General features: G+C 50.6%; 1 protein-coding gene and 1 long non-coding RNA gene across 6 annotated transcripts in view; one reads left to right on the top strand and one right to left on the bottom strand.

The window, feature by feature from the left end:
* RPTOR (regulatory associated protein of MTOR complex 1) overlaps positions 1–17,615 on the bottom strand; it is a 270,956-nt gene that overhangs the window by 193,415 nt on the left and 59,926 nt on the right. For all 4 annotated transcript variants that reach the window (XM_019735643.2, XM_019735644.2, XM_074319891.1 and 1 more), the window contains exons 2-3: positions 14,920–15,022; positions 3,415–3,497 (exon numbers count right to left, since the gene is read on the bottom strand). In XM_019735643.2, coding sequence (XP_019591202.2) covers positions 3,415–3,497; positions 14,920–15,022 — 186 coding nt within the window. The remainder of the gene's footprint in view (positions 1–3,414; positions 3,498–14,919; positions 15,023–17,615) is intronic.
* On the top strand, positions 2,491–6,064 carry LOC141568881 (uncharacterized). Of its 2 annotated transcripts, none has more exons than XR_012492130.1 (3): positions 2,491–3,250; positions 3,910–3,966; positions 4,363–6,064. It is a non-coding gene; the product is annotated as an uncharacterized LOC141568881 (long non-coding RNA). The 2 variants fall into 2 exon arrangements; XR_012492131.1 differs by having other exon boundaries at positions 3,910–4,168.

Genomic DNA, 17,615 nt, shown 5'->3' with positions numbered 1-17,615 from the left:
TCTTTAACTGTGGAATTTGCAGCTGAAACAACAACTGGCATTTTCCCTTCCACCTCTTCCTGCAGAACCCAAATTTATATACCTACAAGGTAATAAGGCAAAGTCTTCAACGTAATCAGAAGAAACATTTCAGCAGTGGCAAACGGATACATTATTTAGAAAAGGGCTTGACTGGCCTGCTAAGTAAGGGAATCTGGGGCCAAGAGTCCGGCAGCTTCAGGAAACACATCCTCACCACCGTCTCTCAACTCCTGTGGACCCCAAACCTCCTTTACCAAAATATTTAGTCTTGAATTAGCTGAAGCCGGAAAAGAGGAGGGAAAGCACCGTGCTCACGACATAAGCAGGTTTTCAGTGGCTGATTTTCCCCACTTCCTGACTGGGACTAAGACAAGACCCCCAGCCCGCCCGTGCCCAACCACGGCAACGTGGAGGCCTGCGAGGACTTCCGAGGACTCCCACAAACGTTAATGAAAATGACCTCATGTCCAGGTGCCCAACCTTTGTGAATCGTACAATAAAGAGACACAGAGAGAGAAAACCAGATGCATGGTGGGTAGCTACAACAAAGGTCCAGAAATTTCATAACGTTCCCATTGTTTTCTTGCAGATGGCACATTCGCCTCTCTTTATTACTGCAGAAAACTCGAGAGCCCTGTAGAGTGCAATAAAGTGCGTGTGCTCAGCTTTGCAGTGTTTCAAAGGACCCTGATTTACAGCGAGGCACTGGGCACCTTGCACACCAACATCTTAGCTCATGGATGCCTGACATTTTGTGCAAACTCTCTAATGCAGCATGAGGTGGGCCACACGCTGAGACCCAGGCCGTGGGATGCCAGGCCTCCCACCCACCCACCCGAAACCCACGCAAAGACCAGGGCAGGTGGCGCAGTTCCGCAATGCCAGCGCCGAGCCGGCCAGCCATCCCGCTGCGCCCATGACCGTGGGCTCTTCTGAAATAGACAAGTCCCGCCAATGGTCTGCAGCAACGAAATTTTAAACATTTTTTTATCATCCTTAAAAATGAATGCAGTTATCTTGGCATCAAAAAATAGTAAATAAGTATTCGTCACTGTGGTCCTGTGTCCTGAACGCGGCAAAAGGCCCTACCTGTCGGCATCAATGGCTTCTTTCCAGGCCGCAGCAATGCCTTCCTCCGGTCCCACTGTCTACTCTGACCCAGACGGGGTCCCCCCTGCTCTGCTGTGCAGACACCCCTCCCAAGCATCCTATAAACTGCAAACATTCTCCCGCACCAGCTCTCCCAACTGTCTCCCCTTCAGAAATCGCTTTGCATATCATTCTTGAAATCCCACCGACTGCTATAGCTTCTCTCAGACTAACAACGGTCTCCCGGAGGACTGCACCCCTTTGCACGGCCGCGGGCCCCGGACGTCAGCCGGCCCACCATCACGGGATAGCAGGTTTCTCTGCCCTGTATGTGATCCCCTGTGGGTGTGCGATCACTCCCCTATATGTAAACGTCGCCTGCCTTACCTGGTAATGCCTCTTCCAGATGCCACAGAAGAGACCTGCTCTTAGGCAGAAATTTAGGTCCAAAGTAATAATTGATCCTGCTATAGAAGACTGCTTTTACTGTCAGCTAGCGCGAACGAGCTGACACCCACCAAGCTAAACAACAAGGCCAGCAGTGAGTCACGCCTTAGCACTCCAAAGAAACTGCAAATCATACCAAACGGAGTCAACATACACTGTGTTGAAATATTAAACATGTATTCTGAAAGCTGCATCTTGTGTAATAATTCTTAGAAGGAAGAAAGTAATTAAACAGCAGAGACTCACTCCGTGAAGAACACAACTGGAATCAGAAGTGATCTGGTCACGTCTCTTAAACAAACACACGAAAGTCAAACCCGGGAGATGGTCACACATAGCCCAGTCAGAAAGGTGTCCTTTTCAACTGAATTGGTGCTGGGCCTCCACCGTCCAGACACCAATGACGCCATGCCGGCCGCTGTCACCTGTGCATGTTGCCCCAGGTGGAGTGGAACGTCGTCTGTGCCACCGACTCCCGCGGAAGGGCCCACCTGGCCTGGCTGAGATCCTGGAGTCCCTGGGAAGTCCTGCAATAGCTATTTTGTAGGATCACCGCAGGCATCGCAGCTATTTCTAAAGGAATGCACCACCATCAGAACGTCTCCCCGGCCTCATCCAAGCCCCAACCGCACTGCTCTCAGGAAAAAAGCAACCGAATCCTGACAGGAAGCACAAGAGGTAACGAGTGGGACGGAGGAAAAGCAAGGCCCTACGGCGCAGACCAAACCCCCCACTAGGAAAGCGCTTTCTAAGGAACAGGCTGTTACTGACTTGGCAAGTGAGAAAGGCAAAGCACAAACACATCCTAACAGAGATGTTCACAACATCAGTCACCCAGCTCTGGGAGCAGAAACTACCTCTGGGCACCGTTTAAGGCAGGACCCAGTTTACTTCTGGCTATTTTCTTCTCTCAGAATGTACAGAATGCACAAAGAACCCCTAAATTCAGATCATGTGGATGAATGATTCATAAATAGAAGCCCAAGCAGGCAAGTCTTCCCCGGGCTCCCCACACCGTCTGCGTCCCCGGGGCTGAGGCTCCCAGGGGGCAACACACGGCCACTGCCAGAGGCCCTTCTCATCACATCCTTTAGATAATTCCAGGACCAGCCCATCCCACAAAGCTGAGAGGAAAGGCACCTCCAGATACACTCCACATTTCTAAGTTCCTAGTAAAATTATTAAATCCTCAAACCAGTTAATGAGAAAGGCTAGAGGAAATGGGTTTTTGGGTGGTTTACAAATAACTTAGATCTTGAAGGAAATGTGACACAGTTATCATATTCCATACCACTTTTGTCATTAAAAAAACTGTAAGATGTGAGCCACAAAAGACACAGTAATTGGTAACTGGCTCCCTATAAAGAACCTTCCCTTTGAATCAAAGACAAAGCACATAATAGGTGTCATCTTTTGAATGCTGAGTGCTTTGTTTCTCAACTGTTTGAAAACTGAAGAGGGAGGAAATGGCTCTCACTAGTGAAGTTGCAGAACAGTTACAAAAAATACATTTCCTGTGCAAAATAAAAACCATGATTTAAGGGTAGCATGAAAAACACTTTTTCTTTTCTAAAGATTCTGGGTGTGTGGGGGGCAACTTTGGCAAAATAAATAACAGAGCACGCAATCCGTGACTCACACCGGCGCGTGGGCTTCACTGCGAGGCGACAGAGCACATCCAGCAAGTCCGCAGGTAAGAGGGGGAACCGCAGGGCGGGGGTGGGGGGGTGGGGGGGGGTGGCAGTTACAGGACCTGAGGGTCTGGAAAAGGTTCTCCCTGGATCCAGACTGTTTGGCACCAAGGAGCGGTCGTCTCCCTGTGAGAAACCAAGAGAACAGCAAACGAAGAAGGCTTACCCTTGGCTGCCAGTTCTCGTACTGCTTCTGTAAATTTGCACCAATGGTTTCCAGAGCCTTCTGGGGACCCATGGACAGAGGATCTGAGGAAGCAATGAAAAAGAAAAAGGTTTTTATATGTGCATTTCCTCCTCTGCTAAACCTCTTTCAGAGTCTGTTGGCACATAATTCACTTCCAAGTCACCTTTCACTAAAGACCACACAACGGGGCCTGCAGTTTATCTGTGTTTAACCAGATTTCTGGAACAGCTAAGGCATGCAAATGAGCTAAAACGCCACAACTTTTAGCCTTTCTGGAGAAAACTCGTTTTATTAAACTGGACCCGTCACTGTTTTCCTTCCACCAGGTTTATTTCAGCACCCGTGGTCTTTTGCACTTGGGCAGTTTGTTCTGTGCTGTTGTTGAGGCTTTGGGGAAAGGCTCCGGTTGTGCTTCTGTCAGAGACACCGTGTGCAAGGGACCTACAGCGAGAATAACCCGGGTTCTTTCCTCAGGTTCAAACGGCAGCTCTCATGTGCACAGGAGCAGCAGAAAGACACAGACGGACAAAGGTGATGCGTTTAAACAACTGGCATCCATGTTCTCAGCCCCTGCACAGAAGGGCAGTTTCAGAAGCGCACATGCAGACGTGCTCCTGCTTCTCCCACTTATTTAGGGGTGGCTTCTAGAGGCAGCAACTCCTCAAACGCATCTCACTGCGGAGCTCCTGGCCCTTTCACATGGTGGAGACCCCCAGAGAACTTTGTCTAAGAGGTTGTGTCTATTGGCATTTACTGCACTGAAAATTAAGATGAGAAATTTTTAAATATTCCTTTATTCATTCATTTAAAAATAACAAACCCATTACTTGAACATAAATATTTATTATGAAAAATGACTATTAACCCCGAAAAATTAATGAGTAGCACCGTTTTACATTTTGCCATTTCTCTAACATCTGGTTTCAGAGATGACAGCTGGCCTCCCACATCTGCTTCTGCAACCACCTGTCGCCATCTGTGGTGTGAGGTGATTCGTCTGAGGCAAGTCCCGCCTCACACACATACATCGTTAGCATTTTCAACACCCTTTTTAGATGAGCATGGCTGTGTTCTTTGATACTACACCAGAAGTCGACAACAGTGTCTTTGAGATTATCTGCGATGTGGAATCGGAGGCTGCAGCAATGAACGCGTCCTCTAGCGCGTCCAAGTCCACTGGTCGCCCTGCACTTTGAGGGGCCCTTTGCCCGCAGTGATTCCGTACGGGCGTCGCCGGGCGCGACTGAGCTGCGTAATCTGCTGTATTTCATTCTCTAACATCCCAACGCTTATCACCGGCCGCAAACACTGTCGGCTGTTCTCCTTAAAGTGACAGCTCACTTCGTCCATCTTCCAGAAAACACCACATACCCAAGGTCCGTCTGTGGGTCCTTCAGGGAAGTGACGCCACGAAAAGCAGCTGGGCTGCCCAGACCCCACAACCGCATGGTGCCCTGCAACCCGCTTCCCCTTTCATCGCACAAAACGTACAGATGGGCATTCGGCGGCTGAACTCAGACAGCATCAGTGAGTGTTGCTGTCTCTGTCGTCACGCAGCAGCCTACCCGTCTGTCCCCTGTACCTGCCCCTAAAGAAAGGAGAGTCTGTGAGACTGATCCTTTCAGGGACTTTGCTTCACCTTTGTGCTCACACCTTATGTCTCCCTGTTTAGCCCCACAGGACGGCTGGTTAGTCAATGACGGGTAAGATTCCTCAAGGGAGGAACAACCTAAGACAGGCACAGGCACATAGGCGGCCATCAGGAGAACTCACAGGGTTGACAGAGGTGGCACACACCCTCACCTTCGCCCGGCTAAGGAGAGCTTCTGTCTCTGGGGCTATACTCCTTCCCAAGACCTGTTTGGGAAGTGACTCAATGATGTGATAACATCAGCTCTCCATCTATTCTTATCAGTAAGTTTCAGCATAAAGGATTTGTCCCTGGGGAGGCACATACCACAATTATTAAGACATCACGGGACTTTCGGCTCCGGCTGTCTGCAGGGTGATTGGTTTGAATCAGTTTCTTATTATAATGTATGAAATTCACAGATCTTGAGATTAACAAGCTTCACCTCCTCATTTGTTAATCAATAAAAGCTATGCGGTGGCCCGATTCGGGGCTCAGTCCTTGAGGCTCGGGTCTCTTGGCCCCGCTCGCACCCTATTCTTGGCTACTGTCTGTCTTAAGCCTGCGCTGCCCTCCTCGCTCCCCACAGCTCTTGTCGTGCAGGACGCGACAGCCTCACCAAGGGCAGTCTGAGGGAGCTGGCTGTTTTCACTGTGGATGCTCGGCCGAGGAGACGACTGGTGGTGTGAGGCCATGGGCTTCATTCCTGCTTGGACACCAGCAGCGTCGCCCCCTGTGGCTTCTGCAGCACCGGTGCAGCTCGCAACCAGGGGAGAGGCCAGTGGCATCTGAGTAATATCATGCAAACAGGTCCAACCTGGGCATCGCTGTAGGATCCCAGGGGCCTCCAGGGGGCCACGGAGCATGGCTGTCTGATGTTCTTCTAACACAGGTGCCAATTTCAATCCGAAGGGGCAGGACAGCAGGCTGGCGGAGCACTTGTGCTGGTGGCATCTCGCCCTCCTCCGACCTGAGACTAATGTTCTGCAGCCAGCTCGAGCCGCCTTCTCAGAAACCGCACCCCTAGTCACCACACTGTGTACCTTCTGCCTCGCCCTGCGCGCCCGGGCCTTCCCACGCGCCTACAGACGGGAGTTACACACACACACACACACACACACACACACACACACGTAAGCGAGGCGTCAGCCGGCATCACAGGGCCTCACACAGAGCAGCCAGGGCTCCTCCGCTCGCCTCCCCTCCCCTCCCCTCCCCGCCCGCCCAGCACAGCCCCTCCTGAGCAGCAGCCGCTCGCTGCTGATACCGACCTCCCTGCCTAAACAAGAGCTGACACGACTGTGTTTCATTTTCTCTGTAGGTATCAGTGCCTATGCTGCTCCAACAGAGGCCAGCATTTCCTCTCTCCCACCACCACCCCTCATCTCCCACACAAGCACGTCCATTTGGACTGAATAGTCAGTGTTTTACATTAGTGTGCCTGTGGAAATCGGACTCAGGGCCGAGCCAGCCGGTGTACTAAGACAGCAGCTTCCTGTGCTGTCTTCCGTCTCCTTGTTCTCCCTGTACGAACATGAATTCTGCCCCAACTCCCCCAAAGTATCGCTTTCAAACACTACCCTCCACAGTTAAGGACCTCGGCTACCCGCCCTCTCCCTGGTGCCCCCTGTACGATCCCACCTCAGCAGACTATGTAAGACCCTCTCTGTAGAAATGGAATTGCTCCTGCGATAAGAGCCCCAAGGGACCTGGGGACAATAACAGAAGGTATTGACACAGTAACGTTTGTGTCACCGGAAGCCTCAGAGTAAGAAATGAGTGCAGAGCTCAAGAGCAGTTGAGACATGATGCCTGGTAACTTCCCAAATGTGCAAGGAGACATCAAGTTACAGGTACAAGAAGCTCAGTGACCCACAAACAGGATTAACCCAAGGAAATCCACATCTAGACACATCGTAATCACACTGCTGACAATGAGAGACGCAGAAAAGTCCTTGGCGAGAAATCAGAGCACGAAGGGTCGGGACGAGAACTGCTTTGGGTTTCCTGACAATAATGGAAGCTGGTGCCTTCCTGTCCTCTGTGGAAAGTTCCAACATGACAGTCCAGTCTGAGGGTAGAACAGAGGTCTTTTCAGACAGGTAAATGCTCACACAATCTGGGGCCCATGTTCCTCTACTTGGGAAATAAACCACAAAAGAAGGCCACAAAGGATCCCAGAAACGAGAGACAGAGAGAGGGTGGGGAGAGATGGAGAGACAGAGAAACCACAGGACACGCAGGTACCAGATCGAGAGACCAAGGAGGCCAATGGGAAAGAGGGGGGAGGCTAAAAAAAAAAAACTAGTACATTATCTGAGCACTGGGAAAATCCTTGATAGCATGTGACAGATCTACCGGATATATGTAAAAAAGATAAACTCGTAAGTTCACAGAAAATTTAGCAAATAAAAGCAACTAGCAAATTTGTACCTATAGGAGGAAAAAAACATACAGAGACAAGAAAAAACTCGGAGTACCCTCTGGGAAGGGTGGGGCGAGAGACAGCTTTTTTTAAAATATACCTTTAAGTACTCTTTGATTTTTGAGCTACAGGCCTGTGTTACTTTGATTAGCAGAATGAATTGTAAACGCAAGTAACAGCATTTCCAGACTGAGAAGGGGGACCTTTGCCCTGGGTATGTCAAAGTCCTCGAGGGCTTTTCAGAATAGAGTTGCCAGGTCCTACCCTGGAGTGTCTGGTTCAAGAGCTTCAGAAGAGCCGGGTCAATCTGCTAATGAAGGAAACTTGGTGAAAATCGGGTTATAACTAACTTGTCTGCAAGAAGTTTGGTAAACTTGTTAACTCAAGAAACTAGGTGTTAATCTTCACCTCTGTCCTGGGAGGATCACCGAGCCGGGTCTCAGAAGACACGTCATGACCCCAACTGGCTGTGTGTAATCTGAATCACAAGGACCGCGAGAGACAGGAATGGCCTGGGCTCTGGAAAATACAATTTACGGGCCAGCTCAGGGCACACACAAGCGGAGGGCAACAGACAAGTTTCAATGGAGAGAAACGCTGCACACGGCCGGCCAGGCTTGCGCATGATGAGCAGCAGAGACATGCAAGAGCTGGTCTGAAAGCACCCCGTTCATTCATCCACACTCGTGGCGCCCCTGTGATCAGTGATGCCTGAAATCGAAGGTTACGAGAACGGAAATGGTTTCCTCTGTCAGAAGATAAAAGGCCTGTCCAGGAACCGCATCGATCGGAAGTCCTTACGCATGCCCTCCAGAGAACCACGACAGGGGAGGGAGGGAGGGCCACAGGTCGGGGAATGACTATGGCGACCCCTCTACCTTGAACGTCACCCCTGGAACGCCCAGGCCCCCCACGCCGCTCCGTCCTCCCCTCGTGTCCACACGAGGCCATGTTGAAAGAGTGCCCGAGTCGGAGAGAACTGCTGCCACCCTGGGCGGTGCACCCAGACCCTGGACACCGCACTAGTGGTGGCACTGACCACAGCACCGCTCTTCCTTCCCGGGTCCTGATCAAAACACCTGCCACCGTGGGAGAAGCAGGGGCAGCAATGGGCCACTGTCAGGCGGGATCGACTAAGTGGTCTGTCACTGCCAAGCTGCTGGGAATCCCTGTGGCCAATTAATTTCATGTTTTCCTCCCAAGAATGTGACAGTGAGTGGGAGAGGGGAAGAAACGAGAGGGAGAAGGGAAGGGGAAAGAACGAGACACTAAAATGATGCATTTAACACATTAACTTAAATAAACTAAATAACTGAAATGCACTAAAATTAAATTCCTGGACGGACACTGCTGACAAGGTTACCAATCTGATGGGGGGCGAAGTGGCCAGAACATAAACTTGCAGTTGTAGGTCTGTCTTAATACAACACTTCCAATGCCTGCATGGTTTTGTATTTAATGAACGAGGAGGGCGGGTGGGAGAACAGAAGGAAGGAGAAGTAGATGGTGATTGGCATTTGCACACAATTGTAGCTTTTCAGAAACCTTCTCATCTGCTGCTTAGACCTTTACATGCACAGGAACCCCGTCCGACGGACCTCATGACACAGAAGAGAAGCTGGTCACGGGCTGGTCCAAGGTCACAAAGGTCACTGATGGTGCCGGCATGCGGCCAACCTGAGAGGTGCAGCTTTTTTGTTTTACCTCCCACCATCGTCACTCACACTAGTGTTCTATCCATGTTCCTTCCAAAGAGCCTGTGCTCCCTCCCCGACTAATGACCAAAACCACAGCTCCTGGGCTGACACCAGAGACCCTCCTTCCTCCTGGCTGGGCTCCCAGAGACCCTGATGAGGGCAGGACCCAGGGAGCAGACCACGAATTCTCCCCACACACCCTGCACGTGAGCACACAGGGACCTTCCGTGACATCAGTCCTCCCCTTCAAAGCCTACAGTGCCTCCTGCATGCTCCACTTAGGCGACGAGCAAAATAAGCCAAAGAAAAGCTGTCAGGAGAGTGGAGACGTGCGGGGGGCAGGGGTTCTAGAAGGTGACAAGAAACAGGCCTGGACCCGGTCGCTGGTGGTATCGTTTCATGATGGGGTTCGGTCAGTTTGGGGAGAGCTACCGCACTGCACCGTGGCCCAGCGCACCCCTGCGCCAGCACACTACACGTTACCACACATTCAACATTTAAAAACACGCAGCGCTCACGGCTCTGTGTAGCTTGTGTTTAGCTGCCGTTTCATAAGTATCTGTTAATTGACTTACTGAGTCCTGCCTACCAGATCACGTGCAAATGTCCCTATATGGCTTTCAAGGGCTCTGCCACTAATTGGCTGTGTAACCTCGGGCAACTCATTTTTTATTGAGAAAAAGCATCCTGGCAAAGGGCCACTCTGAAACTGGAGTGGCTCGTAATGGCTGTATGACGTTAACCACAATGCCACCTCCTGCAGGACCGTTAGCAGGGCACACAGTGAGAGGCGTTTCATCTTCCTGAGCTCCTGGGCAGAGCTGGCGGCCCTCTGGCGGCACCACCCGTGACAGTGACGCCTTCCCCGTGGCTGTGGGTCCTCCACAGGGCGGCACGCACCGTGCTTACCGGTACTGCGCCCCGTTTTACTGTTGGAGCACTTACCGTCGGGCCATAAAACACAGCAGCTTCTCCCCTGCTTGTCTGGGCAGAGATGGGTGTCACCTCTATGAAACAAACCAGCAGGGGTGGGGACCGTGTTAGAGCCCAGAAATGCCCGAGATCTCTCGACATCCCCTCCTGCGGGCCCCCCAGCAGCTACCAGGGCCTGTGCTCTGCTTCCTCGCTGGCCTGAATTCAGTCTGAGACTCCGCGGACCCCATGGCCACAGGGGAAAGTGGCGGGCTGTCGGAGGCCATGCTCTCACTTCAGAGTCCCACGGTGTATCTTCTACCTGTTTATCCTGGCAACAGTGGTTCTTGTCACCACCGGGAAGTCTGAAGGGCCACTTCACAAACATGTATTCTCCAAGCCTCTGGAAGCCGCACTCTGTCCCATGAGTGTGTAGGCAGTGCACACACGGGGACACAAAAGCAGACAGAAAGGAAGAAGCCGTCTCTTTTCCAGCAACCATTCCCCTCGCCCCCGAGCACAGAGCAGCACAGGTGTCTGCAGAAGTTTGAAACAGGTCTGCAGCTGAAAAGCATCAACTCGCAACCCCCCACAGCCCCCAGGCCAGCCCCAAGCAGACACCCCGTGTTCACAGGCCTAAGGTGGTTGCCAGACCTATTTAATGTCTACTTTGTAAAATGAAATGAGAGACATCTCCCAGTGACCTCCAGCTGGACGGGCCGCTGTCCGCTGGGCCAGCCAGGTAACAGCAATGCGTGAGCACGCAGAACGGAGCAGACGCAGGGAGCGGCTCCAGCTCCCACGGGCACCTCGGCAGGCTCGGCTGGGCTGGGATGGGGACGAGGTGCAGGAACGGGCTGCACTCCCAGTTAACACCCACCCACCTCCACGCCAGGAGGAAGGTGCCATCACTGGTGCCATGTTACAGAGGAAGAAACTAAGGCCCAAAACAGTAAGGTGATGTGGTGAAGAGGCACAGCTGGCAGGGACAAAGTGGGGTCTTGACAAGTGCAAACTCTTTTGATTTCTGGTGACAGAGCACGAAATGTTAAGACCTAATATAAAACATCAGCAGGTGTCTTCTGAATGGGAGCGTCTTCTTAAGCCACCTGTTGGCACCGACCCCTGGGGGTCTTCCTCGGGACTGTCCTGGCCATGACACGCCCCAGGCATGCATCTTGCAAAAGGCAGAAGGGACCTGTCAGGTCATGGAGCCTGGGTCCCCTCACCTCGCCACCCACGCCCCTGCACAGCCTTCGCCACTTGCCTCCCCTCACTCTCCAGGCCCCTCCTACAACCCGCCTGGCCTCCAGCTCTAAGTCATCTACAGCAGCAGCTGTGACAATGCCACCTGAAATTCCCCGTCCAGTACCACCTGCCCTCCTACCTCTGCCCACCCAGCAGGGTCTCTGTCACAGGCGTCACCCCTCCCCACACACCCAGGGCCCTGGCTCGGCTCCTCTCCTCCTGGTCACTGCAGTGCTCAGCAGGTGACCTCCCCCAAGTCCCCTTCTGCGACCAGACGAGCCTTCCCAGCGACCTGCCGGAAGCTGGCTCTGCTCTGAGCGTCCTGGAAGCACCTTACCTTACACAAAACGTAATCCCCTTACCTCCCCAGCTGGGCCCCAGCTCTCAACCCCACTTACAGGTACGTCATCATCCCTTGGGCTGGCCAAGCCCAAACCAGAAATCACTTACTGGAAATGCTGAAATCCTTCCCTGACAATCCCAAGGCCATTAGGTAGGGGGGCTGGGCAGGCCGGTGTCTGCTCCAGGGGAACAGTGGTGGCCTGGAATGAACTCTCAGGTCTGCTCAGGGGCTCAGAGCCCGTACAGGGGAAGGAGGGCAGGCGTGTCCTGGAGGGGTGACCCATATGGGGTGTTGGAGCCTGGCCAGGGAGGACAGACAGACACCTGTGGGTGCGGAATGAAGAGTTTGAGAAGGCAGCTGCTGCAGGGCTGGGAGGCGGGGCTCCACAGGAGGAGAACTCAGGTCAGTCCGTAAAGTGAGGACCAGGGATGCCCAGGCTGTCACCGTCAGAGAAGGGACTTCCTAGAATACGGGAAACTCCTGCTGGCTTGGGATGGGGCACAAGTAACTGCATGGATTTGAATGTACACAGACACTGTAGAAACACAGGCCCGAACGTGTGAGCACAGACACACACATTACGCGTGCGTGCGTCCCCGCGCTCCGTCCAGTGACAGGCGTGCGACCACACACTAGTTCCCCTGAGCTCCTTGCAGTCCCTGAGTTCTGTGTGCTGCTAACGGCACCAGCTCCTTGGAGGAATGGCTGATCCCAGAAGGCGGCCAGAAAAGCACAGGGGGGCCAGGAAGGGGGAAGTTCTCGGAGAACGACAGAAGCAAACGGCCACCGGAGCCCGCGGGAGTGGGGTCCCACCGGCTACATGGGTAACAAGTTGCGCATCTAGGTCAATGATGAGGACACTGGATTATAATCCACTGGATGAAAGAGGAAACCGTGAGTCCAACTGAAGAAGCTGCGAGTATGGTGAAGACAGGAGTATTTACAAGTCTCCAAGCACCTCGTCCCCAAACACTTACTAACTTCAGGGCAACAGGGGTCTCACGGCCCGAGCTCCCCCAGGCACCGTTTACCCAGTGAGGAGAGCTGCATGAGCAGTCATAGCATAAATCCAAACCACGTGCCACCTGCCAGCATGCCAGCCAGGGAGGGAGATTGGCAAGCCTTTCCTGTGACACGCCCGCCAGAGGCACAACCGAAATCTAATCCAGAGGAAGCATCAGGGACGTCCTGCCAAAGAGCCTCTCAACTTCTGAGTCAAGGTCATGAAGGCCAAGAAAAGGCTGAGGACCTGTTCCAGGAAGAACGAGACTGAATTAAGGGCAATGCTCACGTGACCCTGGCCGGGTCCTTGGCCATAAAGGACATTACGTGGCCAGCCTGCACGCCTGAGGCTCACGGGGCAGCACGGCATCTGCGTTAATTCTGATTCTGAGGACCAAGTGGTGACTTGGAGTGAGACGCTCTCGTTTATAAGAATTACACATGAAAGGATTCGGAGGTGATGGGGCCTCATTTCAGCAGCTTCTGCTCAAACGAATTGGGGAAAACTGCTTAGCAGTATACACACGACTCTGGAACTTTTTTACCCAGATAAAAATTTAAATATCGACTGCTAGATACCACTGCTGATTTGCTGAATCAAATCTCTCGGATTATTTTTCTTCTTCTACCATTATTGTTAAAATCACCATGAGGACAATCCCTACCCTAATAAAGGCCAAAAGAAATAATTTCAACTTAGGAAAGCCATATGCCCTTTGGAACTCAAAACCCAGAAATTACAAACTAGATCACATTCCTAAATTGCAGACATTTTTAAAAAACACAATATAAAAAATCTGTTCACTTATTGGATCTTTCATACCAAGAAGGAAGTGAGGGATTCTTTTCATTTTCACTGGCATTGTCCCACAAATGATGATCAGACAGACTGTGAGGCACGAGGGGGGTTTTTTTGGTTTTGGGGTGGGGCAGGGGGTAGGGAAGGACCCCGAGAGAATCTAGTAACAGCCAAGCCTCCTTGCTGTGGAAGGTGCACGTCTAGACACCAGCACCCACACAAGCCCAGACAGTTCACACATCCCTACAACCATACGCCAGGGTCCAGGCTGAGAAGCCTTGTTAGAAAAAACCTAACATGAGAGTAAAGATGGAGAAAATAGAAAGCTGCTGATTAAATTCAGCTTTGACGAGGGACAAATGAAGTGGAAACAGTGAGTGGTGGCTAATAAGAAGTCAATTTCAACCAGCACGGTCACCAGGAGATGGCAGAGGGCCAAGAAAGTATCTCAGAAAAGCAGACACACAGAATGGCTAATGTCACTGGGTGTGGAGACCAGAGGCCCGGGCTGCAGGCGGGGAGGCTAGGACACAGGGACTGTCACCCTAAGACACTCCCACGTAGTGAGACAAGCAAGCAAAATGGGAAAAACCACTGTTGTTTTCAATTCAGATTAGGATAATTTGTCATTTTTGCTATTTAAAGTAGATAAAGGAAATTTCTGCTTTTGCTTAGCATGGAGAAAGCTGGGGGAAGAAGTTGCCCCCAATCCTATCAACAAGGGAAAGCTGAATAATCCTCAATGGAAACAAGAAAAAGTCCACTCTGAGATGGCTTCATTGATAAATCAACCCCAAATTTACAGAAGAGGTAATACCCAACTGAAAACAAACTCTTACATAAAACAGAAAAGATGGGACTATTTCTCAACTCACTCGATGAGGCCAGTGTTACCTTGGTACCAAAACCAAACCAAGTATGAGGTGTGATCAAAGAATCCAGTGGATGTTCACATTTAAAACTTATTACAGTAAAAGACACATTGTGATTAATCCCCCTCAAAGTACTCCCCCTCGCTTCGAACACACTTATCCCACCGTTCTTGCCACTTTCTGAAGCAGTTCTGGAAGTCCTCTTTTGTGAGTGTCTTTAGTTGCGCTGTCGTGGCTGCCTCGATGTCCTGAATCAATTCAAAAATTTTTCCTTTCATGGTCATTCTGCCTTTGGCAAATGTGAAGGAGAAAAGTATATAACCCAATAATCATCATTTTATTAATTTTTCTTGAGATACTTCCTCCATCACAAATCCTAGGTGAATGTATCTGAAATAACTTCAAGGTTACAGACTCCAAAAAGAAACGCAATCCTCAGGTTTACACACACCAGTGCCAGGCCTCCACTGGACAGGACGGCAGAGGGCAGGCCGTGGAGCCCAGAACCCTACACAGTGGCCTTCAGGACCAGTCGTGGGAGGGGAGCCGAGCTTACCGATCCAGCACTCTAAGCGCGCACAGGGGGTGGTCTTCACCACGTCTGGAGGGTCCACACCGACATTCAGGCACAAAACCAAGGCCACACTGACGGTTTTCATCTGGAAAAACAACAGAAAACACAAATATTTCAATACGAAACTCACGTGTGCAGTTTTCCAGTGAAAAAAATGTTTCTTGAACACATCCAGCTCTCCCCCGGATTCTGCCTCTCCTGCATTCTTTCACTCGCCCGTCACCTGCAGACCCAGTGTTATTTCATGAGTAACTCTCTCCTTTGAGAGGTTTTTACAGTGGGCAGGCAGGAGGCGTGTGTGGAGGAGACGCTTTCCTCAGGCTTCCTGATGATACATTATCATAAACAGAATTATTTGACCAACAGTATAAACATTTTAAGGCACCTGATACATTCTGCCAAATTCCCTTGCAAAAACTTTGCACAAATTTACGAGAGTCGGACCAGTTATCACAATTCTCGTTATATAAAATCATTATTCATTGAATGAGAGAAAAATCGTCATATTGATTTGGTGGGGATTCCTGGGTATTAATAAGGCTGACAACTTTTTTCAAGTACGTGTTCACTATTTGTATCTCTTGTGGAGTTTCCACTCATGTTTCTACTCCCATTTATTTACTGGCATTGGTGGGTTTTTTGTAATTGTCACGCACTCTTTACACAGTAAAGATCGCACCCACATTATTTGTTGCAAGTATTTCCCTCGTCTAGTATTTACCACCTGATTCATGTTTCGACGCCCCAAAGCCTCGGCCCATCACCTGACCTGCCTTCTGCACACCCGCCCCCTGGACTAGGACATGTCAGCGCACTGCCCAGCTGTGCAGGCCAGAAATCTGGACGTCATCCCACGTTGTTCACTTGTTCGCCAAGTGGACTGAGCACCCACTAGGTGCCAATCACTGTTGGTAGGTGCTATTTTTAGTGCTCCAGTAAATCAGAGACACAAAACTCCCTGTGGGAGGAGAGATTATCTCAAACACGGTGGCCGTTGATGGGCTGGTGGTGCTGTTGTCAGACCCTCCTCCTCCCTCGCCCTGCCCAGCTCTGGTCATCGCTCATCTTTCCTATCCTCTCTCCTAAACTTCTCATCTGTCCTCGTCACAGTCCCCAGTCCGAACCAGCACCACGTGTCATCTGTGCCACCCTGGCTTTCCCTGGCCTACGTCCCTGGCCTCCCCCGGGCCAGCCTCCCCACTGCAGCATAACCAGGCTTTTACCCACATCAGCCCCGTTTTAGCCGGTCGCCAAAGCTTCCAGATGTTCGTGTGAACCGCTCAACACGCTGTTAAAACCTTGGAACACCCAGTTCCCTCCAAGCGCGCCGTGTGGTGGCTGGCCGCCCTCGTCTCGGCCTGGCCCTCCGTCCCCCCACATCTTCCATGGCCTCTGGGCCTTCAACACACAGTCCCCTGGGCCTGGAAGGCTCCCCTCCAGCCTCACCACCTTGGACTCCCTCTCTCCTGGGGCCTCAGTTCTGACAGCCCTTGCTCAGGGCGGCCCCCTACCCCATGCAGGGCTGTGCCACCTGGTCAGCTGCGCCAGCTTTGGGCAGGGATCGGGCCCAGCCCCATTCCTCGGGGACACGTGGCTGCACAGGCTTAGGGCTGACACGGGGCCCAGCTCCTGCCCAGTGAGCCCGCTCTCCTCTGCTCTTCTCACTTGTCTTACGCTTCACAATGCAACCCGTCTGCCGTTACTATGGCATATGATACACGATGAGGATTCACTTTTTCTCAAAAACCAGCCAACCGTGCCAATCCCCGTTAAATATCCCCCGAAACGCACAGGTTTGTAATGACTCGGTTAGCACACATCCATTCTCATAAAGACCAAATTCTGTTTCTGGGAATTGAATTAATCCCATTCGCCTATCAACCCATCAGGAGGGCACTGATTTAAAGAATTTATCTTCACAACACGTCACAATATTCAGAGGCCCGTTTTTCTTCCTTACAATTTATTTAAAACTTTACTTAGCTATACTTATTTTCATCTATTTTTCCAAATTAATCAGTTATTCAATTTTTAATCCCATAGACATTTTGATTAAAGTTGCATTAAATTGAGTATTGATAACACTGAGTATTTAAAATTGTCTTCTTTGATCTAGTAATTCCACATGACAATTTGTCTTAAGAAATACACCAAAAAAATAATAATAAATAATAATAAGGAGGAAGCCTGTAAAGACTTTCTTCGCAGCATTTCTCATCATAGAAAACAAGTGGAAACGACCAAAATTTTAAGTAAATACGGGAATGGTTAAGCGCACCATTATTCATTAAATTCTTATAATGTTAAATGAATAAAAATGGATTCAAAATACAAAATGTGCATTAAACACTTAAATTAAATTTGGCAAGAAATGCCATCCTCATAATATTCTACTTTTCTATACAGAACACAGAATGTGTTTAGTCAAATCTTTTTTTCTCAGTCTTTGCTTTACCAACAAGTCCTGTACATTTCTTTTAAGATTATTTCTAACTACTTCATGAATATTTGGGGAAACATGCTACCACACATGTATTTTCCCCATAACAGTTTCTTATTGATAATTGCTGATAACCTTGTTTCGTCACTTCACTGAATTCTTAAGTAAGTGTAGTTGCTTCTTGGTGATTCTCTCCGGGTTGTGTCACTGTACAAACACACCACCTATGAGTAAGGAC

The sequence above is a fragment of the Rhinolophus sinicus genome, linkage group LG15, assembly GCF_036562045.2.
Source record: "Rhinolophus sinicus isolate RSC01 linkage group LG15, ASM3656204v1, whole genome shotgun sequence".
Taxonomy (NCBI): Eukaryota; Metazoa; Chordata; class Mammalia; order Chiroptera; family Rhinolophidae; genus Rhinolophus; species Rhinolophus sinicus.
This window is presented reverse-complemented; position numbering and strand designations above follow the sequence as displayed.